The sequence below is a fragment of the Cynoglossus semilaevis genome, chromosome 9, assembly GCF_000523025.1.
Source record: "Cynoglossus semilaevis isolate Cse_v1.0 chromosome 9, Cse_v1.0, whole genome shotgun sequence".
Classification (NCBI taxonomy): domain Eukaryota; kingdom Metazoa; phylum Chordata; class Actinopteri; order Pleuronectiformes; family Cynoglossidae; genus Cynoglossus; species Cynoglossus semilaevis.
Window position 1 is genome coordinate 13,536,976 of NC_024315.1, and position 27,963 is coordinate 13,564,938.

General features: G+C 43.2%; 1 protein-coding gene and 1 long non-coding RNA gene across 6 annotated transcripts; one reads left to right on the plus strand and one right to left on the minus strand.

The window, feature by feature from the left end:
- Window positions 1–66: 66 nt before the first annotated feature.
- Window positions 67–26,025, plus strand: ccdc85al (coiled-coil domain containing 85A, like). Of its 4 annotated transcripts, XR_001760617.2 has the most exons (5): window positions 67–1,262; window positions 3,843–4,932; window positions 14,592–14,623; window positions 20,692–20,749; window positions 23,673–23,743. XR_001760617.2 is itself a non-coding variant. In XM_025058398.1 (4 exons), the coding sequence occupies exons 1-4, from the start codon at window positions 1,011–1,013 to the stop codon at window positions 23,676–23,678; spliced, it is 1,380 nt and encodes a 459-aa protein (XP_024914166.1). In that variant the 5' UTR covers window positions 67–1,010; the 3' UTR covers window positions 23,679–26,025. The 4 variants fall into 4 exon arrangements, 3 of the variants coding, with proteins under 3 accessions (XP_024914166.1, XP_008315607.1, XP_008315610.1); XM_025058398.1 differs by lacking the exon at window positions 20,692–20,749 and having other exon boundaries at window positions 23,673–26,025; XM_008317385.3 differs by lacking the exon at window positions 14,592–14,623 and having other exon boundaries at window positions 23,673–26,025.
- On the minus strand, window positions 4,843–14,584 carry LOC103384021 (uncharacterized). Of its 2 annotated transcripts, XR_522059.3 has the most exons (4): window positions 14,143–14,584; window positions 8,551–8,672; window positions 8,341–8,432; window positions 4,843–4,915 (listed from the first exon to the last, which is right to left on the minus strand). It is a non-coding gene; the product is annotated as an uncharacterized LOC103384021 (long non-coding RNA). The 2 variants fall into 2 exon arrangements; XR_003050546.1 differs by having other exon boundaries at window positions 8,551–14,584.
- Window positions 26,026–27,963: the final 1,938 nt, after the last annotated feature.

A 27,963-nucleotide genomic window follows, 5' to 3' on the forward strand; every position in this document is an offset into this window, starting at 1 on the left:
TCATCGAGACGCGTGTGCGTTTTGAAAGAAGAGACGTCTGGGATGTGAAGTTTGAATTAAAAAAGCTGTTAAAAGTCCTCAGAAAATATTATCTTTTCCATTTCCCTAAAATTCGTCAATTTTAGTTTCATTTGAGCATTTTTTCTAGATGCCACAATATTGAATCCATTACTTTAGTCAATCAAACAATAATATAAGTAATAATTTAAAGTAGGCCTAAATTTAACTGGGAAATTGTATGTATCAACAAAAGCCAATTTGAACCTGAGAAGTAACAGAATTTTCATTATAAAAGGATAATCAAATTAATAAAAACGTTTTCTGAACTGTGCTTGGGTATGTCAATTCACCACGACTTGTTTGGAAATGATTGAACACTAGGTGGCAATATAACCAAGAAATCATTTTGATGGACCACAAACCCGGTGAGGAGAAGCAAGAAGGTGGAGGATGAGGATGGGAGGAGCGGGGACCCTCCTTCTCTCCTCCTCTCTCTCTCTCTCTCTCTCTCCCCCCCTGACTCTGTCGCGTATGTCAGCGCACTGAACAGGAGGCAGGTGTGTGCACCGACTGTCTGCACAGCTTGTGTCATTTTCTCCACGTCTGCCACTGCTGCTGGACGCCAAATCCGGAGAGGCGGCAACTCTGACTCTGCAAGTCTGCTGCAGGGACTGTTTCCAGGACGGTGAGGATGTTGCAGTGAAGGCAGGAGAAAAATAAAGAGAGACTGGGAGAGAGAGAGGGAGAGAGAGAGAAAGAGAGAAAGACTGAGAGAAACAGAGCATCCTCTTCCCCGCTGCTGCTTCAGCCGGCATCCTCAGCTGTTGCTCTACAGGAAAGAGGACAAGTCTCAGGAGCCACAGGGGAAAAGGGCCAAACTATGTCTTTCATTTCAAAGCGGTGAACGCTATCATTTCCCCCCAGTCCAAAAAGTCGAAGGGAGAGCGGATGCGAGCAGAAGTCTTCAGCCAGCCTCTGAGTATATCCTGCCCGTTGTCGGAGCCGTGCCCATGGAGAAAGCGACTCCGCCGCCCCAGACCCAGCCCCAGCTCCAGCTATCGATAGCGAAGACGGAAAGTCCAGCTGAGGACATCTCCGGTCTGAGTGACGAGGAGCTGCTCAAGTGGTCCAAGGAGGAGCTAGTGCGGCGCCTAAGGCGTTCGGAGGCCGACAAGATGAGCGTGATACTGGACCACGGGAATCTTATCCGGGAGGTCAACCGCAGCCTCCAGCTGCACTTGAACGAGATCAGGGGACTGAAGGTGAGCACTGAGCAGGGGCGCGCACTGGAGACGGATGAGATCATAGGTTTGGAGCGCACCTGAGAACGCGCATAGCATGAGGCGTGTAGCGACTATAGATGTTTCTATGGCTGAGCCTGTGTGTCATGTCATGTCTCTGAAGTTTTCTTTTCCTTTCTTTCACCTCTTAACATTCAGAAAATGTTCTTACAAGTCCAATGCAACATGATTTGACACCAGCCTTAGTGTGTGCACAGTTTCTGCGCCAATAAGACCCATAAAGAGTACAGTGTCTTCTTGAAAAGTATTTTTTAACATCTCTAGTAACGTGTCGGAGATAAAGGCCAGGTGTATTTAAATATATAATTTAATTGCTTCTCAAAGCTTTGAATTTTCTTTTGATGATGTTTTACCTTTTCGCTGCCTTTGCTGAACCTCTTGCATTTTTCCAACACTTGTTGAATAGAAACATCTAAGCTTCATGTTGTTTCTCTTGTTGCTAGCCACTGATGCAGCCAGCTGCTTCCTACTCACCCAGTATAGCTTCTTTACAAAGGAGAAACTTGTTAAAATTTCAACGGAGCAAATTGTAACAGTGTTATTGAGCTCCCACACATTTAAAGACCAATGTTATAATGTCTTAGGCTGTGTTCGCTGGTTTTAGCTCTTATCCTATTAGCTTTGCCGCAACACATGACATCAGCTTGAATATTATGGTACATCATTAGGTATGATTAAAATTGTATTAATTTTGCCATGTGAAGTCATGTAGGTCATTAATGTACAGTATCTTCTATTCAAAAGGAAAAAAAATGTTTTAGTTGCATAATTTGGTATCCATAGCAATGGTGGATGGCAGTTAAAACACTAGTGTCCATAAAATATCTATGCGTTGTGAATTATTGACAAAGTTAGACATTAAAACTAAAAGAACAAAGTGCAAAAAAGCAGAAACACAGCTCTTCCTGCAGTGGAGACATCAAGCAACCATCTTCATTTCAAACTTAAACAAACAGGGTGACAGGTAAGAACTATGACTTCACAGCAAAGGTTCAAAACAAACTGTTCAATTCTATAAAAATGTTGTTGGGCAGGCTCCGCCCTGTCTCGTTAGGAAGCACTTCATGTTGCATTGTACCTGTGAGGTTTTTTTAGCATGCTTTGATCAAAGTAAAAGCTCACTCGTCATCAGCAGAACAATCTGATTAGGTTGAATAATTTATATAATGACAGTGCTCCTAAAACAGAGCCATTTGATCAAGTCAGCAGGAGTTTAATCCAGGTTCATCCAACCCTCAATGCTGACTTTTTGTTAAGATTGGACTCCTGTGTCATCGTTGCCTTTTAGACGGGAGTTGGATAACTAAAATCAGAAGTAGGTTATTCAAAGGTATTCAGATACACTTCTCAAACACATGGAAGTAAATCTTTAGCAGAGCAGTGAGGTAAAGATGGCATCGCCTTCGTAAAGCTCCAGCTCTGTTCCTCTGCCAGCAGGTCTGTTCACCAGACTTCTGTCTTTCTCTGTCTTCATACACCTCACATTCTTGGGAAAAAAAAAATCTCATCATAAATCTACACATGCACACAGCTCAGGAGGGAAGGGTCTGCCTTCACAACATCGTGGCATCTGCTCTGAAAGTAAATGCAGGAATTCTCCTTCTCAGCAACCTTTACTCAGTGCCGTCTTCTTCCCTTCAACACTAATGGGGGCAACGTAGCACAGTGTCCACAATGTTTACTGTTCAGACTCAGATATTTATAGCCTGAGGTAGTCTCAGATGAAGCACATGGGGATCATTTGCCTTTGTGGGAGAGCTCGTCACCTCTCCACCCATCCAAGCTGCCTAATTACACAGAAATTACTGAAGGGTAAAAGACAGGGGGCAGATTGAGAAGGAAGGGAAATGGGAAGAGAGAAATCTTTCTGGAATGACAGGGTAAAGATAAAGCCGAGGGAAGTGTTTGACTGAGTTACTGTTTTTGGTCTGAATTGTTCACAGAATATGATGATTTCAGTTCTCATCCAGGCTCTGTGTGGTCTCCTGGTCCTCCGCAGATCATTCACATCTGCAGCATGTACTTCACAGGGAACAGCATGCACTAAGTCAAGGGTTTTATGCACAACACAGAGAGGATTAGGATTTAATTTCATCATGATTGCCTTCAGTGTTTGACTGATTTTGAAAAAAAGAGCAATTAAGTGGATTGAAACCAGACAAAGGTTGCATGTAGATTTAAAAAATGATTAATGGGAAATATTAAAAGGAATTTGGTTTTGTACAAAATGTAGCACATCTGTGATGTTATATTTACAAGGCTAAAAATATCGAGACACGGAAATATCACGGTTTTCAATCAATTTTGCTTTTATTTCTTCTCCAGTGATCACAAATGTTATCCTACAATTAAATTGTTAAAAAAAACTCAATATATCGTCATGCCTGTAGTATTGCAGTATATTTTATCGGAACCTTTGTATCGTGATACTTCTCATATCGCCAGATTTTTGCCAATAGACACCCCTAGTTATAATCCTGCCATAACAACAATTCAAGTGCTGAGCTAAACTCCAGTGTCTTTCTTTCTCTTTTTACTCAGGACATTAACCAGAAGCTGCAGGAAGACAACCGAGAGCTGAGGGACTTGTGTTGCTTCCTGGACGATGACCGACAGAAAGGGAAGCGTGTCTCCAGAGAGTGGCAGCGCCTTGGACGGTACAGTGCTAGCATTATGCGCAAAGAAGTCACACTCTACCTACAAAAACTCAAAGAGCTGGAGCTCAGACAGGAGGAGGTAATTCGTGAGAACCAGGAGCTGAAGGAACTCTGTCTGCTGCTGGATGAGGAGAAGGGAGTGGTGGGAGGAGGTGGTGGGGGTGGAGGAAACGGAACTGTAGGGAACACAGGGATGGGAGGATGCCGCAGTTCCATTGACAGCCAGAACAGTTTGCTGCTGGTGCCCGGACAGGGGCTCTTGATGAGAGACGTGGGGGACGGGAGCAGCACGTCCAGTGCCGGGAGCGCCGACAGCTCCGATCACCCCCATCATAAGCAGCCTCACCTGTCTGCAGGAGTGGGTGGAGTTAGCATTACTGCTGATAAAGGTAGTCCTGAGCTTGTCCACAAACCCAGGTGTAGCAGCATCAGTGCAATAGGAGGCAGTGACAGGGAGGTGTCCAGTTCTGATCTCCCAGCTGCTCGCCACCGGAGTACAAGCCTGGAGTACCCTTACACCCTGCCTCAGCTCAGCCGACCCCGCTGTGGTTCTATATCCATTCCTGATCACAGTCGATCCCTCAGGGGCCTCAGTCCAGAAAAGTATGGGAGGAACTTGGGTCAACATAGTCCAGAGCCCCACCCCAAGCACCACAGCTCTGACCTCCTCCTGGGCCAGAGGCATCACTTCCTGAGCCAGGGAGGGAGCGGGGAGCTGTTTCAGAGGCACCACAGGAGCAGCATCAGCAGCACAGGCTGTGGGAGCCCCGAACCCCGACAGGCACATTTAGGGGGCAGTGAACACCTGGAAAAGGGCTGTCCGGTCCCACGGGGCAGCCCGGAAACTCATAGGCATCAGTACAGCATGAGCCCGGATCACGTGAAGTTTGGCAGCCCGGTGAGAGATGGGCAGCGAAGGCCAACTGGAGAGGATCTGTCACCACATCATAGGAGCATCTATAATGGAATGAATGGTAGGTACACCAGTACACCACAGCATGTGTTGACAAATATGGAAGAATGTCAAGAATAATATATAAAAGTTTAACTGAAATTTTAGAGTCCCTCAAGCCAGGTGTCTGACCTGCAGTTGAAGCCTCCACAAACACATGCTGGGAGCTGAGACGGGATTTTTAGCATGAGGTCCTTTGCTGAAACACATTTGATGTGTATATAACAACACATGTGCAGCCTAGTGTTTATTGTTGTAGAGCAACATTAAGTAGATGGATGGAGTAGAGATGACTGGACATACAGTGGCTGTTATTCTGTCATGCTTGTCAAGTGTGAACTGATGCATTTTACCAATTAATCAGTGCTGTTTTCACTGCACTCATTATAAAATCGTATAATTTAGACTAAATTTCTCTGTGAAAACTCTGTCAAAAATCGCTTTACACATGGAAAGAAAAACTCCTCCTCAGTCTTCCTGGTTCTGACTGCTGCAAAAATTTACAGCATTATTGATTTTATTTGTTTCTCAAGAGGAATGTGGGCCGACTCAGAGGCTGAGAGATACAGAAAATAAGGGCTTCAGAGAAAAAATCTGTTCCTGGGTCCTGTTGTACAGAAAGATTCAGTTCATTTGACGCAGACACGCAGACACATGACGCCACAGCCTCGTGCATCTCAGTGAGATCAGTGAAAATGAAGGTCGCCAGGAGAGAAGCAGGAATATCAAGGCACAAACTTGGCCGAGGCTTAAATACCTCACAGCTGCTGATAATGATTCAAGGGTGGAGATGAGGTGGAGGTAGCTGTGGTGGTGGGGTACGGAGGGGCTCAAAGCTGGCTGACGCTAAAGGACAACTGGTCAAGGTGAAATATCACAGCTGACTCTTCAAGACCAGCCTGGAATTACAACAGGAGCAGACACAGACCAAACAGAGCAGCGTAAACCCAACACTGACAGGAAGGAGTTCAGTTACTGTGCCTCTCATGTTGGCATGTCAGCAGAGACATCTGAGCATCTCTGCTATATTTAACAACTCACCACGTACACTCCTGTGGACCAGTGTGTTACAGGTTAAACATGGCAACACAATAAATGGGCCTCATCTGCATGCAGTAGCGAGCGGGCTGCGACCCTCGGGCTACCAGGGTCATTCATGTATGACCTCCACTGTACATCCCCCACATGTGTGCAATCATTTGTGTATGACAGTGTGATGTGTGTGACATATGACAGTTTGCCATCCCTGTCTAATGGCTTTAGAAAGAGTGGTGGGCTACACAGTGGGAAAGTGGTTAGGACAGTTCGATCCCCATTGGTTAGTGATGCTGCAGTCATGAAAACAATGTTACATGTTCTCGCCTCTAGTTTTTAGTTGTTTTTTTTTACTATCAGGGTGACTGTTAGTGTGAATGGATGTTTTCATCTACAGTATATGTGACCCTATGATAGACTGGAGGACTGTGGCCCTGCCCTTGTCCATGACCTCTTTGACCCCCGGAAAGGACTTTTGCAGGAGACTTGTCCAAATCTATTGGAAGACAATGCTTTTTCCAACTACATCTACCAAAAAAGGCCAAAAATAATGCTGCTGAATTAAAAAATGACTGACGTACTGTATGCTTGGCCTTTTTGGTGAATCTATGGTTGACAAATGAATGAATTTAAAATATTTTTCTATTAGTTTAAAGAAAGCTTAATTATCCAAGATAAACAAATTCACAAAGATGCATAATGTCTATAATTCAAGACCTAATCCTAAACTTGGCCGGCTGTAACTGTGACTAAAAAGTGTCTGCTGCTATTTGGTAATCCCCACAGATTGTAGCGGATTATTATAAGGACAAGCCCAACATTCCTATGCATTAGGAAGTCTCTGTCTGTAGCTTTAATGAGATTTAAACTTTTGGTGAAATATGAAACCCACACAGAACATTTAATCTAAAAAATCCATATTCCCAGGAGGCCTGGTTGTTTCAGTGTAACACATACTCTTCACCCAACAACCTGTGATCATAAATATGTCATCAAACATGTGTGTCTGTGTGTGACACAGCAGTTGGGTTGTGTGAGTGTGTATGTGTGTGTGTATGGGTGTGCCTTGCTCCAGCTGCATCACGACCTGCTGTCTGTCAAAAAGGCAGTTTATCAGCATCATAACCACGGGGGCTACCCTGACCCCACTGACCCCGCTGACCCGACAAGGACCTTAACTTCAGGTGTCATAACAAAGTATTTACACATGATTTAAGTCATTTAATCAAACACTGGACCAGAAGTCAGAGAGCTTTATGTCTTCATTTTGAATTGACAAATCATGCCTTCCTACCACAGCTGAATAATAATAATAACAATAATAATATTAAAACACTGGTGCCAGAGAAAAAGAAGGAAATGCATTGGAGTGAGATATGACAAATGAAAAGAGCAGGTTTGTGGTCATGTCTGTGATTATCACTCACTGACCCGTGCTCACTGCGCTGTCCGTTTTTAGGATGAAGAGGGAATTAAATTCCAGTGACGACGCAGTACACTTCACTGCCTGGGATTATCTCCTAAGCCCTTTGGTCAGTGTTATTTCATTTTTCATGTATTTGTGTGTGTCTGAGTGTGTGTGAGAGAGAGAGGGGAGAGAGAAAGATAGAGAGAGGGGAGAGAGAGTCATTCCTGTAGCTGCATTCAAGTTTTCCATCAGCATTGATGATCATTTCATCAATTCTTCTCTAATTATTGATTCTGATTCAATAATTATAAAATCCTATAAAGTCTGATAATCTGACGTCTAAATTACTGGCGGGTCAGGATGTTAGTTGTGTGTGTATTATGGCATATCTGGTTTCTGACAATAGTGTTTCCCATTCAGGAGTGGAAGTTTCACAGTCGTATACCAATGTACTGCACTGTACTGTGTTGTGAGAAAAACCTCTGGTCTCAGCAGATCTGCACAAAGGATTCAAACTTACTGCCACAACTTTTGTTTTCCATTCTGTGGTTGCAATAAAATTCATACCTCTGCAGGATGTTGAAAAAAAAAAAAGGCAGCGATGCAGAGCTCCTTAAATTTACTGTAAAAGTCATACAAAGAACAGATGATGCAGAGAGGAGGACCATCCAGTTCCTGACATGTTCTATGGCAGTGTTTTTCAACCTTTGGGGCGCGACCCCATAATTGATTAAAAAAATCACTGCTAAAAATATGTTTTTAATTAATTATAATTAAACACAAATCACTGCTAAAAATATGTTTTTAATTTTTAATTTAAATTTTTAATATAATTAAACATCGGTAGTCCTCCACTATCATGAAGATGGATGAAGTTCAAAGTTCTTTTTTCTTTTACACATGGATGCATCCCTTCTTTTGCTAATGCTAATGCTAATGTTAAATGGTATAACACCATCTTTTGAAAACAGACTGTTGCATTTTTACCTTTTAACTGCTGCCCCCTATGGTCCAAACTCACAGATGTTCCGGTTCAGTCCCTCAGTCCTGGAGGTAGTTCCTGTTTATTCTGATGGTTCCTGTAAATCACAGAGTGATTTCAGAAGAGCATTAATGGAACATTACCCTACAATGTACATGAATTAGAAACAAGCAACTGTATAGCGTATTTCAGAATATAAGTAAATATTATCTTACATAATAATAGATTGCAATATCAAACATGGCCCTGCATTGATCTGTGTAAACAGAACCATGTTCTTCTCGTGATTCAGCCTCAGGCTCTCAACTCCCTCTAAACCCGTGAGATCCGTCCACTGCTGAGGGTAAAGAAGGGGGAAAAAAAGACGAGAGTTAATCTTGTTTTCTGCTTTACCAATCACAAGTTCTGCTTATTAGCTTAAGCTGCTCAGATGATCACTGGGAAAATGAAGAGTCACTGGGGAAAGACGGACAGCTGTGTGTGGGAAAACCAGTGCCCTTGTATTATCAAACAGCGGCACACATAAAGAACCTGAAGAAACACAACAACGTTCCTTAAAGGGGAACGTAATCCATTTATTTTATGCAAATGAATGCATTTTAATGTATGTCCAAATCGAAAGCTAACAACAAGCTCAGTTCTTTAGCTTTGAACATCTGGACCACATGTATCTGACACCTTCTAGTGGGGAATAATGGAAGTGTCATAGACCAAAAAGAACACAGGTCTAAGAAGTCTGTCCCATCACATGTCGATGTAGACCAGAGGCTTCTGAAGTGGGGGGCACCGGGTGGCGCTAGGAGGGCCTTAGAAAACTGTGTATTAGTAATTCATTAATAATGTTCTTATGCTAAAAATGTATTAATTATTGAATTGTGCATAAAAGTCAGAACATAGATTTTTGTAGCATTATCTGTGGATTTGAAAAGGGGTCTCCAGTCAGAAGCTAATGCTGTTAGGGGGCCCTTGGCTTAGAAAGGTTTAGGAACCAGTGGTTTAGACCATGTAATGTCCTTATCCTGGTGATAAAACAAGTGGACCTGGACTTTCTTCCAGTCCGCTGAACTCAAAAGAACGAGGCTGGTCAGATGGTTCTAGATCCAAACCTGTTGATGTTCACCGGAACAGGTTTCCATTCAGGTTTGGTTAAAACAGTTCAACACTTGACATAATAACAGTAGAAATCAACACATCTGTCTAAGGACGTTTTGACTGATTCTCATATCACACACTAACTTGGTCCTAATCTGTGAGGCAGAGAGAGTCCTTTCCTCAGTCCATGACAGACTCTGGGGAGATTATAAAAATAATGTGATAAGAAACACAAACAGGAAAAGAGGAAAAGTAATCCTGTCTGAGACAGAGAGGGAAGAGAAAGGCCCGGCACCGATCACAGCACCAGATATAAATCAAGGTAAATTAAGTCGATTTGCACGGACCATTAACCGTGTCATTCACATATGTTTTCACGGTTGGGAGACTAGACCATAATATTCTGCGGCGCCTCCTGGTGATAGATGTTTTAGTGTGTGTGACCTATCACACCTCAGTCAACACATAAGGGATTAAAGACTGTGAGTGTGCAGCTTTAAATGTCATAATCTGGCCGTGTGATTTGTTAGGAGGAGGAGGAGGAGGGACGTCAATGTCCGTGGAGTATTTTCTTTTACAAATGAAAAAATAGCTTGTGATGTGACACAAAATTTGGTTTCAAATCATCTCATGTAATGAAATGACGCGAAAGAGACATAGAACCAAAACTACATTCACTCATCCATCCTTCCATTTATCCATTCACTCATTCATCCATTTACCCATTTATTCATTCACCCATCCATTCATTCATCTTCTTTTGCTTGTGTCAAAGGTCACAGGCAGAGCTGGGGTCAATCCCACTTGACCTGACGTGTGTCAGTTCTACTGTCCATCACAGGTCAAGACAGTGGCATATTCATATTCCACACTTTCTGCTTGTATCAAAACACAAACTGTCACACTGGCGGTTCAACGGTGACAAGTGCTGCTCGTAGTCAGTTTCGTGGTGATTCAGTTCTGTGCTGCAGGAACTTTGGAGGAACTATTTGGTGAACTTGTGCTTCACTTCTATTTATTTCCCCGGCGGTGAAGTAAATCCAGCAGCATGTTTCCACAGACCACCAGCCCGGACTTGGACTTGAAGTCTATCAGATTCAATTAGCAAAGATCATCACGTGGTGTCACTGATTCTGTTCATGTTGACAACCGTCGCCTCAGTGCACAGGGTCCAGCTCCTGAAGTGGTTGTTGTGAAGAGCTGGCGCTTGTCAGTGCAACAGGAAATCATCACTGAGGCTTTGGCCAAAGATAATGTTCTTCCTCTCCCGCTGCCACTGAGGAAGCTGATCTCCCTGCTCTTCTCCCTCTCCTCCTCCTCTTTCTCTGTTTTAACATCTCTTTCTTTCCTAATTGGCTGCCAGTGAGAACCAGCAGCTGTCAGAAAGGAAGAAAGCTCTGATGACAAACCCCCCGCCCCCCAAGGAAGGCAGGATGACGTGCTAGTGCCAGGCTGGGCAGAAGGTTGAATGAGTGTTGGAGTGGTTGATGGGCCTTTTTCAACCCTCCCCCATCTTTCTTTCATTCTTCAATACATCTTCACCTCAACCTCTTACTCCGCTCCATCCTCTTCCTCGCTCATCTGTCAAGGCACTGGGTGTAAAGTGGCTGGGTTGACAAAATGTGGAGTCTTCCAGTCTGAACAGCACCATAAAACTCTCATGTTGGTCACAGCTGCCTGGCATGAAAGGATGGCAGTGAGTGACAGGCTGCTCTAACTCAATTTGAACTGAATTATTTCCAGGCAGTCTCATCTGAATTCACTCATTACTGTTTGAACCTGAGGCTCAGTGTTGTGAAGAGTGACTGAATGAGTCACGTGATGCCGAGGTTTTATCAGAAATGAGATGAGAGAAGATTAAAATCCCCAAATATGGAGCTGAGGTAGCTTCACACACAGGATTGGTCTCGGCTCCACCTGGGAGAAACTGTCACGTCTGAGTGTGTTTTTCTAATGTTTGAATTTCTAATCACACTTGAGATCAATTATCCCAAACATTGTTGCACATGGGTCATCGGGGCAGCCATTAACCAAGGAGCGCATGATTAGCTTTTTGTTTATCAGCCTCTGGTGTATGTCATTGTCACTTTTAATCCAGCCGCTGCCGCTTGATAAAGTCCCACAATGCCTCTGTGTTGTGTGCATCTTGCACAATACTGCAGCCTTTCTCAAAGTGTGGGGCATGGCCCCTTGGTGGGCACAGATGTTTGTCAAGACCAGAACACTGATCAGGCAGAACAGTTCTTCACACTCTCCAACTGAATAACAACATGGAAAAATCCTTCCTCCAGGACACATGGATGTGCAATAGACGCTGCAGAGAACATCCATCATTTATTTACAGTCTATGGTATGCATGAGTGTCACTCCACCCAAACCCCAGAGGAAAATGACAAATGTTGTACAGTGGTCCCCTTCATCCTGCAGACATAAAAATCTGTGGCATGGAGAACAATCTTCATCCTCTTATTCCACGCCGGTGGGGATGGGCTCACTGAGCAGAGTGGAAATTAGTTTGCTCGGCCAGGTAATTAACTGGAAGTTTAGAGGCTGCTGTGTACGGGGGCAGGACTGGGCCTGGGGGAACCTGTGTCGGCAGCAGAGCCAGCAGCAGTAACCACATTTAGACATGCAACATTTGCTTCGGCTGCAGCTCGGTTTTGACTTAGGGCTGGCCGCCTGGGTGTGTCACATGGTCAGAGCCAAACAGGAGAATAGAGATGGACCCCGATAGCTGAGGGCATTTGTTGGACTTTGGACTTTTGTAAGCGAGGTATTTTCAGCCTACAATGAAAATACCGACTAATCACACCCAATGGAATAGGACCATTTGTTTCCCAACAGCTCCCTCTAGCAGTACACTACAATTAATAAAAAAATCTGATCTTTCATGTAGCCCCACGACCTGGTAACGGATAAGTGGATAAAAATGGATGGATGGATATTTCATGTGGGAAAAGTTCTGTTTGGAGTTACCATGGTTACCTATGTGTTTTTGGGGAGTGGAAGGGGTTGCCGCAGTCTCTCTCGCTATTACTAACAAATAGTTTAATTGGACACTGTAGTATGGATTTGAGTGTGTGTATGCAATGGAGTGGCGTCTGATGACACTCATTTTATAGATATACTTGAATATTCGTTGCAGTACTTTCAATAAGCAAACAGATATTTACATTTGGTGAAAAAACGCTGTCCTTGCCGGTGATTTTCCGTAAACTCCTTCTGTTGGTTGATGTCGTTCGACCTCTGGTGTGAAAAACTCCTCCTTTTTAAATGGATCCTACTCATCATCACTCTTCCTCTTGATCACATTTCTGAAGTCTGCAGTAAGGTTCAGGTCTGGAAATGTCACTGACAGAGGCAGGGCTTTCAGTCTGCTGGTCCTTGGTCCACAAGTTGATTGAATTTTCCAGTTGTCATGAATTCCTGACAGTGGCGGAACGTTGTGAAAGCCAGAGGAGACACCAGTTCTTCCAGGTTAATTCTGTTACTGGTTTGATTCATGTCTCCATCCGTCTGATTCTACCTTCTTGGAGTCACCTGCAGGACATCATTGATCCGTTCAGACCAGAGGTCACTGTGGTCCACAGCTGCTGTGCTGAATGTGAATTTCCCTTCAATGGTGGGCTGATGAAAGTATTTATAATCTCAAATTAAAGTCCTGAACTTTGAAGTTCAAAACAGTAACCTCTCCTTCTTTGATGTCATCAGTGGAGACATTGATGACAGTCCTCATCATGACTCTGCGTCTTTTTCTGTGGCAGGTGTTTTGACGCTGCAGGAGAAAAAAGCTAAAATGACAGTTTTCCCTAAGAGGCAAATACCTCGACAGATGGCCAGGGATTGAAAGTTGGACTCGTGTGCATAAAGCCCAACTTTACAGTCAGTACGTGATATTAAGTCCTCGCTTCAGCTTTTATGGTTATCCAGTATTTCCTCTCAAGCATTTGCAGCGCTGGTCAAGCAGCCGTGCTGAGCTGCTTTATTTATTTAGTTTTTACTGCCGAGCTATCTGTTTAAGGGAGGATGAAAAGTGAAGATGACTGGATATCTGGGAACAGAACATGTCTGAAGCGCTGCAGCTGACGGCACCGTTATCTCTCTCCTCTCACAACACCCAGGATGTAGTAATCCATTTCCTGCAGCATAAATGTATCTCCTCCTCTTATTGGTGCATTATGTGCATTTGATGTAACGTTTACTCCGATATAGATGACAGCGAGGCGTATCCGCATCTCCTGTTACTGTGCATGAATGGACCTGCACTGGTCATACTTTCCTCACGGTACCGATTCTCCTTCCATCACCTGTCCAGAGATTCAGTTCTTTCCTCTCTGGGATGTTGAAATAATTTTACGACGACCAACATCTCTAGAATGATTGGCTAGCTGATTTCCACAAAAGTTAGAACACTTCCCAACAATGCCATAAATCTATAATCAATGGTGAGTGAATTCAGTTAGACTTTAGAGATTAGAATTCAAAGTGCTCTGTTATAACATTTTTTGCTCATCCCTGCACACATGAGCCCACGCCAACACACATATACAATACACACCCAGACCAGCACACACTGTTATATTATTCATCAGCTCTGAGCAGAGAGAGAGAGAGAGAGAGACAGAGACAGAGACAGAGAGAGGCGGCCGGTGACATATTAAAATAGGACAACAGCAGTTTATCTTGCAAATGTCTGGCTTAAATATTTCATTCACCTGTGAGGAATGGCTGCAGCAGAACAACACATCCATCACCGCGGACACTTTAACCAGAGCGCTGTCAAAAGGTCCAAAGGCAGAAGTCTTCAACTCAAAGGTTAATAGCTAAAGAAAAGAGAAATAGTTTTGTTATTTTCAGCAAGAAAACTTTGTTTTATTCTGTTCAACTTACACTGGTGATTTATTCAACCGCACTAAGTACCTCGTTGTAGTCACAGTATTGATATAATGTGTCCTTCGTTCTGATATAGATGTTCAAAGTTGGGTCGGGGGCCAGTTATTGGCCTTGGTATCTTGTAGGGCCCATCATTTCATTTTCAGAATGTTATAAAACAACAAAAATATACTGACTACTAAATTGACCACTGCTTTAACATTATATGTCTGTTAGCTGACATGTTGATGTTTTCAGTTTCTGTGCTAAACTGAATTTCTTTGGTTTGTAGATGGAACAAAACTAATGAAGAAATCCTCATTGGTGAGTTTCAGGAAACTCCCGTTTCATTTTCATCTTGTTTTTTTGTCTTGTTCTGTTACTCTATATAAAAAAACCAAAGGCACATTTATGTGTATATTCACTTATACTACATACATACAGCTTGAACTGACTGTCATTTTCTTTGGTCTATTTGGAAATACATTTTTTTCATTTTTTTCCTACTTCATTTAATTATTATGTTTTACGCTGATACCAGAGCAGTGCCTTAATCCCAAGCTTTTGTTATGATTGTTCATGTTTTGACAAACTGCTGTTAGCTGGTTCTCTCCGGGCTGCTCCACTCCGACTGGAGTGTTTGGACCCAAATACAGCTCACATTGATTAGTGATTACCACCAGCCAGGAGGGGAGTGTGCAGTACATTTATGGGCTGAGGATAAACACAGCTTTTAGAGAGCGTATATCTAAACTGTCTGGTTGAATTAAGGTTGAGCGGAGAGTCGTCCACTTGGGCGGTATTTCTAAACAAATGAAGGCAGGGCACAGGTGGAGGTCTTAAGGTAATCACTGTGGAGGCAGAGAAGTGGAGGACAGATGTAGGAGGTGAAGCTGATTACAGGGAGGTGAGAGTGGCAGGAGCGAAGGGTGAAGCCGATGCAACACTTCTGGTGTGGAAAATGCAAATATAAGTGGACCTACGCCCACCAGGGTACACTACAGAGCTGTTAGTGTTGGTGTCGAATAGAAGAGACGCTTCATCAGGGGCAAATGACTCAAGAAAACATTCCACTCAGAAGCAGGTCAGGACGGAGAGTGGCTCAGCCAATGGAGTTTTTAAAATTCTGCTGATAGAAATGATGACGGACCCTTGAACACAGCCCACTGGTAGTTCAGATTACACCAGGGGGAGCTATCATCTTCACAGCTGGTACGAGCCAAGTGCACCTGACAAACATGTTTAAAGAGATGACATAATAATGCTGGGATTTCAGACTTGTCACGTCACCTCCACCCTCTCCACCCTCGTCTGCTGTTTTGGTAGAGCTTTAAACTCACAACGTCTTCATTTTGTCCTGTCCTCAGTTCCCCGTTGCTGTGCTGCAGTGCAGTACAAATCACCAAAGAGGTGAAATCCCCCAGACGAGCAGCTGCAGCAGCGTGTCCCCTCACTATCACCCCACTGGGCCTTTCTACGGGTCACTGTTGCTGCTGCTACGCTGACAAAGACCTGATGAATGTCGACCAATTGCTGCACCCTTATTAGATAATGCTGTGTTCAATCCTGTAGTAGTTAAAGAGCAGCTAATACGTTCGCTGTTCACTCTCTACCCGTTTTGTTCACATTCAAAAGTGTGCTGATTTGGCACAATTGCTAAACTCACAAATACTGATCAACATGGGGTAGTTTTTAGGGGGGGTTGCACCCAAAATAGGTTGGATGGAAACCCCCATCTCGAGGTAGAATCTTTGTGTTGAGGAGTGAGTGTCCTGGACGCAGAGATTCTCTTCTGTGTTGTCTCCAGCCACCCAATGGATGCTAAGATGGGCAGTCCTCGTGGCAGCCATGCCGACTGACTGACTGACTGTCTGTCCGTCTCATTGTCTGAGTGACTGGCAGCCAAATGGAAGGTCACTGATCCAGCACACATCTCCACAGGCTTTCCTGCTCATTCAGTCTGAATTATTTATGGGGCTGATTTTTAGGAGGTCTGAGGGAACGGCCACGTGAAATTACATTGCATTGATTCTGTAAGTAGAGAGGAGGAGAGTGAGGTGGGGTGGGCAGGAGGGGCAGGGGGCCGTGGGGCCGGAGTGGACCAGGATCAGAGGAATGAACAGCCTTGAGGTCTGCTGTTGTGGTTCCATATGAGTTCTGTCTTGGATTAGACGTCAGTTACAGCCTGATCACAGATCTGAGCAGTCACACAGCTGTAATTCTTTATTCCATCATTTATTCATTTTGGAAGATTTACTTTTGTCAGCCACACCCTCAGATAGATGTGAACCATACGCCGATGATGTTTACAGGGAGAATCAGTGGTGTCTGCCTGTAGAGGTCATGAGTTCATTACTTCGAACAGTGATTTACTCAGCGTGGGAGCAGCTTCTCCCAGGCCAATCTCACCTCTCTCTTTGTGAGGAAATTTAGAGCCTTTCACTTTCACAGCTCTGATGAACCAAGATGGAATCAGGGAGAGCTTACAAAAGCTCAGGCCTCCCTGTGTTCTGGAATAATCACAAGTTTTTTATACTCTGCCCTGACCCACATTCAAAACCCTTAGCTCCACACATTTCTCACATACAAAAACATTTAGATTTTTTTCTTTTTTTTACTTTTTCACATCGCAGCTGAAACTGAAATAGCAAAAGCTGTCAGAGAGATGGGAATCCTGACATCACTGTGTGTCTCACAGACATGGGTGAGGAACAGGAAAGGGTGACGATCTCCCCTGTGTACTAAAGAAGCATTTTACACACTCTCTCTGTAGCGCCCCCTTTTGTACATAGGACTATTGTCAGGCAATTGGTGTTTAACAACAGCGGAGGAAGTATGTGAGTCACGCTGACTCTGCTCATTAGCACGGGTGTATCAGTAGTAAGCGTACAAAGAATGTGTGTGATGAAGTATATGTATCAGAAGTTACAGTTACAGTTCTGTCACTGAAGGGAACACACATTCAGAACATGGTTGCCAAGTCGACCAATCGTACGGTTCGTTCCAAGGATTCAAAGCTGAGAGTCGTAATTACTCCACCCTGCCCTGGGTCTGCCTCTGGGCTTACCACCCCCAAATAAACACACCTGGAACACCACCCAGGGGGTTGTCCAGGAGGCAGCTTGCTCCTCTGAAAAATCTCACATTTTGGTCATGACCTTGTCTTGTTCATAAACGAGGATAGGATGTAGATAGATTGGTAAATTGAGAACCTCACTTCCTGCTAAGTTTACTTGCCACACAAACCAAGGAGTACAGGGTTCACATCACTGGGAATGTTGTCCTCACCAGTCTGTCTGTCTCCACTAACATTTTTAACTGTCATTCCACCTGATCTCCATCTGAGAACCATGGTTTCTGACTTACAGGTGCCAATCTTCATTCCAGCTGATTCATATTGAGTACCAACCCATACAAATTGAAGGTCACTTGTCAATAATACCAATAGGACCACAACCTTAGGACAAACAAGTATCTAAAGGTCACCAACCTTGACACCAGCTGCCAAATGTCTTCACTGCTCAATCTGTCCTTAAAAAAATCTGACAAGTTCATCCCCCAGACCATAAAGGACCTCAATGACCTTTTGCAGATATTTCAGTGAATTCTATGTTGCACATCTCGGGCTCTCCACTCTTCACAGAGGGGCTAAAAGGCCAGGTCAGCACTTCAGGGTGTGTTTTAAGGGGCCTGGGCTTCATGATTTCATGATCTGGCAACTTGGATTCAGAGCTTAAAAAAAGCTTTAGGATAAAAGTTATTTTATGTTTTTGTTTTTTTTTCATCTATCCTAAACCACACACTGGTCGGGCGTCACTGCTCCAGCACTCTATGTTTGCATCGATCCATTAGAGCATGTTAAGACCGGGTCCTTCCTCCAAATGAATCAGCTAAATAGCCATCAGCCTCACATCCTGTCCACACACACACGTGTGTTTGTGTGTTCGCAGGAAGTGAGATGCATGTGATGGTGTGTTTACTGCTCCCTAACAGGTTTATAAGCTCTGCACTAACCATGAAATCAATCCCACTCCACACACCCTAAATTCCAAATGAAAAAAAAAACTGCTTTAGCTCAGCGCTGCTAACCCCATATTAAAGAGTCTCCCCCACACCCCTGATGAGATAAACCCAGAGAGGGTGGGGGCAGGTGGAGGTGAAGACAGGAACCTGGAATCTTTTGCAGAACTCTGCGGTCACAACAGTGGCATGAATCTTTAATGTGGGATGTTGGTGAGTGGAGGAGAGGAAATGTGCTGAAAACACGATTATGGACTCAGGGAGAGGAAACGGTCCAGATGGAGCGATGGAGAGTAAAAGTAGAGAAGGGAAAAAAAAATGTTTTGAAGGGCACAGGAGGCCAGGAGTGGAGTGGGAAATACAGGGAAATGCTTTTTGTTCCAAGGAAAATGTACTCAAGAGGAAAAAGGTCTCAAACGCTGCAGGAAATGAACAAAGACGGCATGGACTGTGGTTGTTGTCTATTGTTCCTTAGCCTTGTTTTGTAATGGTAGTATTAATCTTTCCAAGAGATTCCAAGAGACCCCTGTTACCTGTAGGGGGCAGTAGCTCTTTCAATACTGACCGATGTTCAATATTGTGACGAAAACGACTGCCTCTCCTCCAAACTACAAACACCCTGTACATGAGCCCACCACGCCCCCACCCCCTTCACTTCAACACATTCGCAGCTATTACTTATCTTACTTATCTTCACTGAACTGCAAAACCCACTTCAACACATTCGCAGCTATTACTTTAAATCTTCACTGAACTGCAAAACTGAGAAGTGAGAACTAGAAAACGACTGCCTCTCCTCCAAACTACAAACACCCTGTACATGAGCCCACCACGCCCCCACCCCCTTCACTTCAACACATTCGCAGCTATTACTTATCTTACTTATCTTCACTGAACTGCAAAACCAAGAACGTGATTCGCTGGACCCTACTGACCACTGCCTTACACCTGACATGTGGTATTATTAGTCCGCAAAAATGACCAACAATATCTGTTTCATTCTTCTAAGTAAACGATGAGCAAAAATTGACGTGACCAACATCACTCCTTGAAAATCCAAACTTAAATCCCAAAAATAATTACTGTCCCACTTCCTTTGTTTGACTGCAGTAGTAGTCATGGCCCCAATGATTGCCATATATAGATATATTTATATATATTATGAATAAATATATAAAATTAAAGCCATTGGAATGTCAGATGATTCTATTTTTAATTCTTCTAATTCTTTAATTTAATTAGTGAAAACACATGCAGCCCGTCTGCAGGTAATGGGCCTTGTGTACAGTGCATGTCTAGGAATTAGCATCTCTGTCTGGTGTATGTGCAGCAAATGTGATAAAAGATGTTGGTGGAAGACGTCTAAAAGGTTCAGAGCCACAGAGCCTCTGTTTGTTTGTGTGTGTTATGAAGATAAGGGCCTTCACACTGGGGCTCAAACAGGGACTTTATGAGCAGCTGAGCTGATATGGAAATTGTGGTGAATTAAACCCAGACAGCTGTGGGCCACAACTGGCTACAGAGCTGCGCTGCCAGCTTTGGTCTGGCCCAGACTAAATGGATTTGGGTCTCCAGTGGACTACATATGAAATGGCAAATGCTGCCCAAAGATCTTGTGAGCCTTTTGAGTACAGCGGCAGTGTGTCCACCTGGAGATGACCTGGAATGGACCACATGCTGTGGCCAGGTTTACGCCTGAATTATAATGTCATACCTGCAGAAGTGGGCCAGGTTTTGCCCCCAGGATTTTACTGATATTTACATGTTCAACTTAGTGAAAGTCCTCAATAAACAGTAAGTCTGTTTTATTGGTACAGTATAACTCTGATTGAAATGTTTCACACCATATAAAAAATTAGAATTTAAAGTAAGGCAGTTTAAATGGACAAAACTGATGTCTGTCACCTATTCAAACCCAAATCCTTTTTTATTCTAAAACAGGCCTTTTCCCTGCATTAAATACAGTACATACAAATCTGATTTATTCAGTGTTGTCAATGCATTATTATGGACATTTCCTTTGGAGGCAGGGCTGTTGGTCTTTGCACCTAATGTTGCAAATAATAATACTATCTGTCTTTTCTTTCATTTACTTTAGTGCTGCCCTCTGTGCAGTCATTTTCTGAAGCAAATACTTTTTGATTTACATTTCCCACCATTATGACAAAAACCGCCAGGTCTCAGCATGATTTATTCATGAGTGGTTTCTCCTTGTTCAGCCTGTCTAAACAGACAGACAGTCATTACTGATGAACCAGCCACCTTTATTTTTCTGATGTCAAAACATGGCATTTTCAAACTCTTTTAATCTTCTCCTCTCCCCTTCTCTCCTCTCCTTTCCTCTTCTTCTTCTCCTCTCCTCCTTGTCACAGCTTTGATATCAGCCGGCTGCTGCACTAACAACTGTAGAAATGTCAAGTTATGGGACAGGTAAGAGCTGAGCTTCTTCTCTAATCAACCTCTTCTGTGTTAATGACAATGTTCTTTTGTCCACTGTTGATTTCCCTGCTACCACAGTAGTTCTGTATCACATCCGCAACTTTGACCTCTGACCTATTTATATTTAACTAATACTGTACAGTCGTTAGGGGTGGACGCAGTACAGGAAGAATATTTTTTGTTGTTTTAACTTTAGAGGAGACACAGTCTCCACAGAACAGAGTGCTACATATGATCATTCTTGACTCTTGTGTTTGCTTCTTTTTGCTTTTCTTTTGTTTTCTTTTGACCTTTGACCTCCCTGTTCTGTCTCTCTACATTGTTGACCTTTTTTTCCCTTTCTCCTTTTTCTTTTCTTTAGGCTCCCAGGTCTTTCTGCTGTCTTTTAGTTTGACTATTTTTAAGACTCTCTCTTGTTGACATCATCCCACCTTTCCACCCCATGTACAGCTGTTGCACTATTTTTAAGACTCTCTCTTGTTGACACCCCCTCCACCCCATGTACAGCTGTTGCGGCGTTCTGTCTTTGTGATTTTGTAGCATCTTCATTTTCATTGTAACTGAAACATGATCGCCTACATGAACACGGGAACAAACTCCCGTTCCAGTTTTATCTGGATGTCTCAGCCGTGTTTCTGAAAGGTTGGGTTAAATGTGAGTGAAGACAATGAAGAGGGAAATGACACGTGGAAAATGTGTGTCCTGACGCGGCACAGTTATTGTTACACTTTCTATTGTGATTTCATGTCGCTGCGGGGTCATTCAGTGACTGGTTCCAGATGAGTGATATGTTTTTGCTGTTGCTCATGCTGGTTTCACACTGGGTTTACATGGGGACTTCAGTGGTATAGAGGTGACTCCGTCCTGTCCCTGTGTACGGCTCTACATCCATAATCAGGCCCCAGTGGGGGGGCCGAGATTGTTGTGTTAATATTTAATGGCTGCAAGACAAGACATTCCTCCCCTGTAGAGGATTGTAGTGCCCCCTGGCCACTCCTAGCATGCGCTGAGGTTTACTGTAGTATTTAATGGGATCACACGCAATGTCACAGAGAATCTCAGCGTCGTTACCTTTTCACAGTTGTGCAGTCGGTAAGACCGTGGTTCTCTCTGTATCATGAATATTTTCACCACCTCACTCCTGTGTTTCCCAGCCCACTCCCACTTATCTCATGAAGAAGTAAAATTCAGTGACTCAGGTGAAAAGAGAAAGAAAGTGTTCCTTATGTCAGAAGGTGAGCAGCGAGCTAATGGTGCAGACTGAAGGCTGATCTCATCTCTCTCTTGAATGTGGTGAATCCAGAGACAGAGACAAACGCATTCGTGATTTGACTAGTGGAGGGACGTGATTAAAAAAAAAGAATCTGAATCACTATTGATCTATTTAATCTAATTTTATCAAGCTGCAAATTTGACACAATACGTTTTTGAAATCAAATACATTTTGGTCAGGAACTAACTGAATGAATGTTGTAGCTAACGTTAGCTCTGGTGTTTGTACCAGGACTGTTGTACTAGTTGTAGTACAAAAGAATTCCCATACCCAAGCTACCGTTGACAAAAAACCCCCAAAACGTTCCACCTAATAATCCAAGCAATATAGTCTTGTCACTGAATGCATCCTGTTCATTGTCTTTGCTACAAAACTGAGAAAGTTGACACTTATTTTAACTAGTTCTTTGGCTGTAATTAATCAATCCACGTTGACTTTCTTAGTCTCTGGTTCGGGAAAACAACATTACACATCGTGACCTTTATCGTTGGAGTCGCTATTTAATTTTGTTTGTTTGGCAGGTTGCTGAGAAAAAGCGTGACAATCGTTTTAGTTTTTTCAGAAATTCATGTTCACGTGGCGTGCCACATGTCACGTGGTTGTTAATAATGAATTAGTGACAAGTGAGTCCTGCTGCTCCGCTCCAGGCCTCTGTCGGGTTACAGCTGAATTAATGAAGCACAGCGTCGTATTTAATATCACAGAAGTGAAAATACATCGACAGTCTGCTCAGGAGTGTTGTTTAACACAAAGCAGAGTGGAGTTTTTCAGTTATCGCACAAATATGTGTTTCAAAAGGAACAAATTCATTTTGATGTAAGTCAAGTTGTTACTGGGAGTTTTGGTCATATTAGACTGAATAAGAACAAGAAAATGTTGGCTGTTTTTTTCACAAGTGATTCAAGCCAAACTTTTGATTGTTATTTATCAGGAAAAATCAATGTGATGTGCAGAAACATGCACAGAGCATTTGGAGCTGAACAAACAAAAGACTTGAACTGATTCCCACTATTCAGTTTGTCAACATGGAATGAGGCTAATTTACATTGATTTATAACAACATCAGTAAATGTTTGGTGACAATCCTATGGTCTAAATCTGGAATCTCCGGGGTGGTGGTTTACGTACTACATACTAGTCCACCACAGGGACAAACAGCCATTCACTTCCGCATTCCCTCTCAGAGTGAACCATCAACCCAATCTCACAGTGAAAACACGAGAACTCTACACAGACAGACCAGATCATCAGATCATGTTGTTGCTCTCAGGCCAGAGCACTAACAACAACTCCATCCTGTCGCCCTTTAATTACGACCTACAGGGTGGCCAGGCCCCTAGGGGCCAATCCAGCTGTTCCATCGCATTCTGTCATTTTCTTTTAAACTAAGTGGTTTTAATAAAATACAAGTAAATGCTTATTAAAAACTCAGCTATTGTACCAAAGTAAATACTTGGTGGAACCTTTTGTATCTGCAGTTTCTCAGGAACAACTACCTTCGGTTTTGACCCTGTATCTTGCTTCTGAATCTTCGGAAGTTTCTGCTTTTTCCTTCAGGAAATCCTACCCACAAACGTCTCACTGTTCTAATGAGGTCTCCCGTTGTTTCCTCCTCCCTCTCTCCCTCCTCTTCCTCCACAGCTTTGACGCATCTTCTTGACCCCAAACGGAAAAGATTGGCTCCTCAGCGTGAAGAGAGGCCTGTGATCATGGAGCCCTGCTTCCTCTCTGGCCTGGTCAGACCCACCGCGGACCACTGAAGTCCAGCGTCCGTGGCACCACACCACATGGCTTCATCCACGTCCACAGCCCTGAAACCGCCTGCCTCCATGTTTTTGTTTCTACATCCAGAGAGACGTAGGAGAGGAGAGAGTTTCTCGGCGCTGCGGGTGAGTTTGGTCCAGGCACGGCTACCTCCTGGAGAGCACCTGGAGAGACGGGTCAGTCAGGGCTGAGGAGGGGAGGAGATGGAGGAGGCTCTGCACTGTTCTGTGCTGCTACACCCTGTTTACAGACGTAGATCCTTGGTGGAGAAGCACATCAATGAAACTTTCTATATCCTGCTGTTCTCAGCTGTTTTCCTACGTTCTCTCCTCTTTCTCTCCTTCGACTATGTCATCTGTCAACGCTGTTCTTTTTTATTATTATTATTTTCATTAGACCTTTGTCATATAAAGTGTATAATGTGACTGGTTTAAGCTAAAGTTTTCTCTTCCGGTCTCTAAATCCCATCAATCTCATCGATACTCAATGGAGGTAAAGATCAAAAAGTTCTAAGACAAACTGATTTATTTTTGATAATTCCAGGGACGGAAAAAATCAGATGGTTCTAGATTCAAACATGATGATGAGCTTCAGTCGATTGAACAGGAGTCCATTCCAGATTGGTTAAAAATGTGACGTTTGAAAACTGTTTAAAGTCCATTTTGTTGGTATAGCCCTGATTCCAAAAACACTGTAGTATTCAACGGACAGATTTCACACTGAGGATTGAAATTTAAACATTTATGTGTGGGATATCATTTGAAATTAAACATCAATTAACACTTACAACTTTTTGACCTTCCCTCGTACCACGTCCTGGTTAGGTCCATACAAAGGTCACCCGGAGTCTTCTGAAATCACTCCGTCACAGACTTCGTGCAGGTGTCCATTTCTGTCTACCCTCGTATCCCTGTCTCTCCTCAGACAGTTGAACTCAACTTTTGAAACATATTAAGTAACGAAAATGTCAAAGATGTTTTAGTGAAGAAGATAACCATTTCCTGTGTCTTAAACCCAGATGGTCCACACCACTAGCTGCTGACAGATGTTCTAGTTCTATAAGATGCAACGTTTCAGGTGTAAATTTTTCTTCTGGTCTTTTCTCCCCGGCTCCCTGTATAAAGCTGGGAGAAGATCATAGGTTTCTTCATGTTGTTTTATTTTATTTTATTTTTTACCAGGAAGTAAAGTCAGAGTTAAAGTAGATTATTGGATTAGTTTTCTATATACACATATATATATATATATATCTACATGATATGATTATTATTTTTGACTTACTGGTATTAGAACTATTATATCAAATGCATATAATATATATATATATCAATTAATAAACAGACTTCTTTATCTAACAGTGTGATAGAGTGGGTTATTATTCCGTGTTAATGATTTGGAGGTCAATGAGCGGTGACCTCTGATCCTGCAGTCAGAGGTCTGATTCTAAAATGCAGAGCTAATTTTTTGAATGGAAGGACAAAAATGAAAATCTATAAGTCATTAGCATAAAAGGGTCAGGAAATATTTGCAGGTGTAACTAACTAATCAATCCGGGTTGGTATAAAAAGGAAAACCAAGATTTTTTAAAAACATTAATTTAACCCTAATCCTGCCAGGGCCGGGATCTAATTGGTTTTAAACAGAGGCTTGGAAAATACATTTCTTTATAGCCCAACAACGTGAATCTGACATATTGTAGACCCTGGGTTAAGAATAAGTTGGGCACCACTTTATTCACAACCCTGAACCCTCACTGGAAGCTTCCAGGTCTGACGATACGATACTCTACGGTACGATATACTTTGTTGTCTTGAACCCTGGCTTAGAACAACTGAGTGGGCACTTGTGTCTGACTGTCCTCAGTCCAACCTCTTTGACCAGGCCTAGGTTTGTTGAAAGTGTGTTCCCAACACGTCACACATGGTTACACACTCTTACATGCCAAATTACATTCCAGAATATTGTTTTTTTTACCTCATCCTGTCATTTTGGAGACAATTGCGTCAGAACGGAAAAAATACCCTGTTGTATCAGTGCAACAAAAACAGACCAGTCTTCCTTCCTCCGCCTGAGTCACCTTCCTGCAGTGTGTGTCTGCTCTGACATCCCAGGGTTTACCAACGCCCAGCGTCTGTGCGTCTTTAAACAATAGAGATGACTATATATTCACTATTGACATCAATTCCCCCAAAAAACACCAGAACAGACAGAACCACAGTCTATTTTCCGACCCCCATCTGCTCAGGTCCCATCTGTTCCTACTGAGGATAGAATTCTGCAAAAATCAGGTCACAAAGTCTTTCTAGTTCTCGAAAAGGCTAAGATATTTCTCAAACAAATGGCATGTGAGAAACTCAGGATTAGCATCAGAGCAATTACTGGGACTGTTTTCAGCAGCGGATTAACACACACATGCTGCTGAATGATGCAGCAGGATGGCGTCACTGAGGATGAATTTATAGACGGTCTTTATTTTTAAAGAAAGGTCAAAGGAACAAACACAGACACTCGTGTCAGTTCATCGACTAAAAACATTCAATTTCTCATTTCCCCCTTTATCATACAAAACACAAGTCATCATCTATTTGTCTCTGTCATGTGGTGAATGTGCCACGCCTCCAGGAAATGAATCAAAGTCAGTTCAAGGTCACGAGTGGATTTGTGTCCTTGTTTGTTTGTTTGCTGATGTGTGTGTGTGTGTGTGTTTTCATGTGTCTGTGAACCTGTGCATGCATGACAGTGGGGCAACTCCACCCACAGCATCACTGTGCTGTGGGTGGAGTTGATGATACTGATGATAATCTGGTTTGATCTGACTGCTCAGAGTAATTAGAGTTTGATATTATGTCTGTGGAATTCTCAGATCTCTTTACGGTTGGTTTAAATCTCTTTGCAATGTCTAGCAAAAGCTGGACTTATTGTCCTCCTATGGGTGAATCTGTGGGTAATTATTGTAACATTAGCTACAACAGCCCTGGTACAGACACCAGAGCTAACGTTAGCTATCACATTTTGTGCAATTCTGTGAATATAGTAGTCAAACGGAAGCAGCAGCAGCAGCAGCAGCAGCAGTAGCAGTAGTAGTAGTAGTAATAGATAAACAGGAGTCAATGCAGAGTCAAAGTATTAGCTTGTGTGTGTGTGTGTGTGTACTGTTTAATATGCAGACTTGTGGGTGGTGTGTGTATTCCAGCCAGTCAGCAGCAGGTTAGTGAAGACACACCCTTGCAGGTTTTCCAGTGTATTACAAAGTGTTTAAATATTTACAGTGATCCTAAACAGGTTTCCCTAAAACTATATTTTGACTGTGTGTGTGTGTTAGAGTTATTGTTATAGTGTTATGAGCTGCAGCTTTGTGTGTGTGTGTGTGTGTGTGTGTGTGTGAGTACATGCAGCGCCACTGATCTGATCTGCTCTGCTGCATTGCAGCACATCCTGCCTGTACTGAGGTCGCTGTCATCCACAGCCAGGGCACTTCTCCAAGGTCGCAGCAGGTCAATCCACCCCATCTGCATAACTCAGCCACTGTGAGGCTAAATCTATAAACACTTCACCAAATCTGCCGGCAGCTGAAGAAATCACACACGAGTCACGAACGTACATACGTACGTCCACAGCTCCGTGGCCGCAGCGGCGTTCCAGCCAAGTGTGAAATCCACTGTTGACAACAGGAAACGACAGGGAAACACACACACAGTCTACACGCTAGTACTCTACATGCAGCTGACACCACACTGTGGCACGGCTTACATGTGAATCAGGTGGATTACATCGATCATCACTGGAAGACAAGGACGATTACAAGGAACAACAGGCTGTGGGGGCAAAGTTGACTTCAACACTTCTACACTTCATCTACTGTTGTCGTGTTTCCACCACTTCCTGTCCTCCTGTGTCCACGCTGCTTTGACTACATACACCAGAGATCTATTACATTTAAAGTGTTCTTAGTGTATCAAACAAAGTAACATAACATAATAAAAAAACATGGCTGACCGTGATGAGGTCATATTTGTATTGTTTTTGAAAGGATTCTCTTATGTCCAGAGGAGAATTAAACAGGAAGACAGATGGTTGCGGGGGGACGGGGCGGTTGGGGGGGGGACGGGGCTCAGTGAATATTTACTCCAATAAATACAAGCTTGTTGATACTTTATAACTAACCAGT

Bases quoted from the DNA above. Each gene is read 5' to 3' on its own strand.
- ccdc85al (XM_008317388.3), top strand. From the start codon at position 1,011: ATGGAGAAAGCGACTCCGCCGCCCCAGACCCAGCCCCAGCTCCAGCTA. The intron at 1,263-3,842 runs GTGAGCACTGAG...CTTTTTACTCAG, and splicing joins ACGAGATCAGGGGACTGAAG to GACATTAACCAGAAGCTGCA. The intron at 4,933-23,672 runs GTAGGTACACCA...CTTCCTCCACAG, and splicing joins CATCTATAATGGAATGAATG to CTTTGACGCATCTTCTTGAC.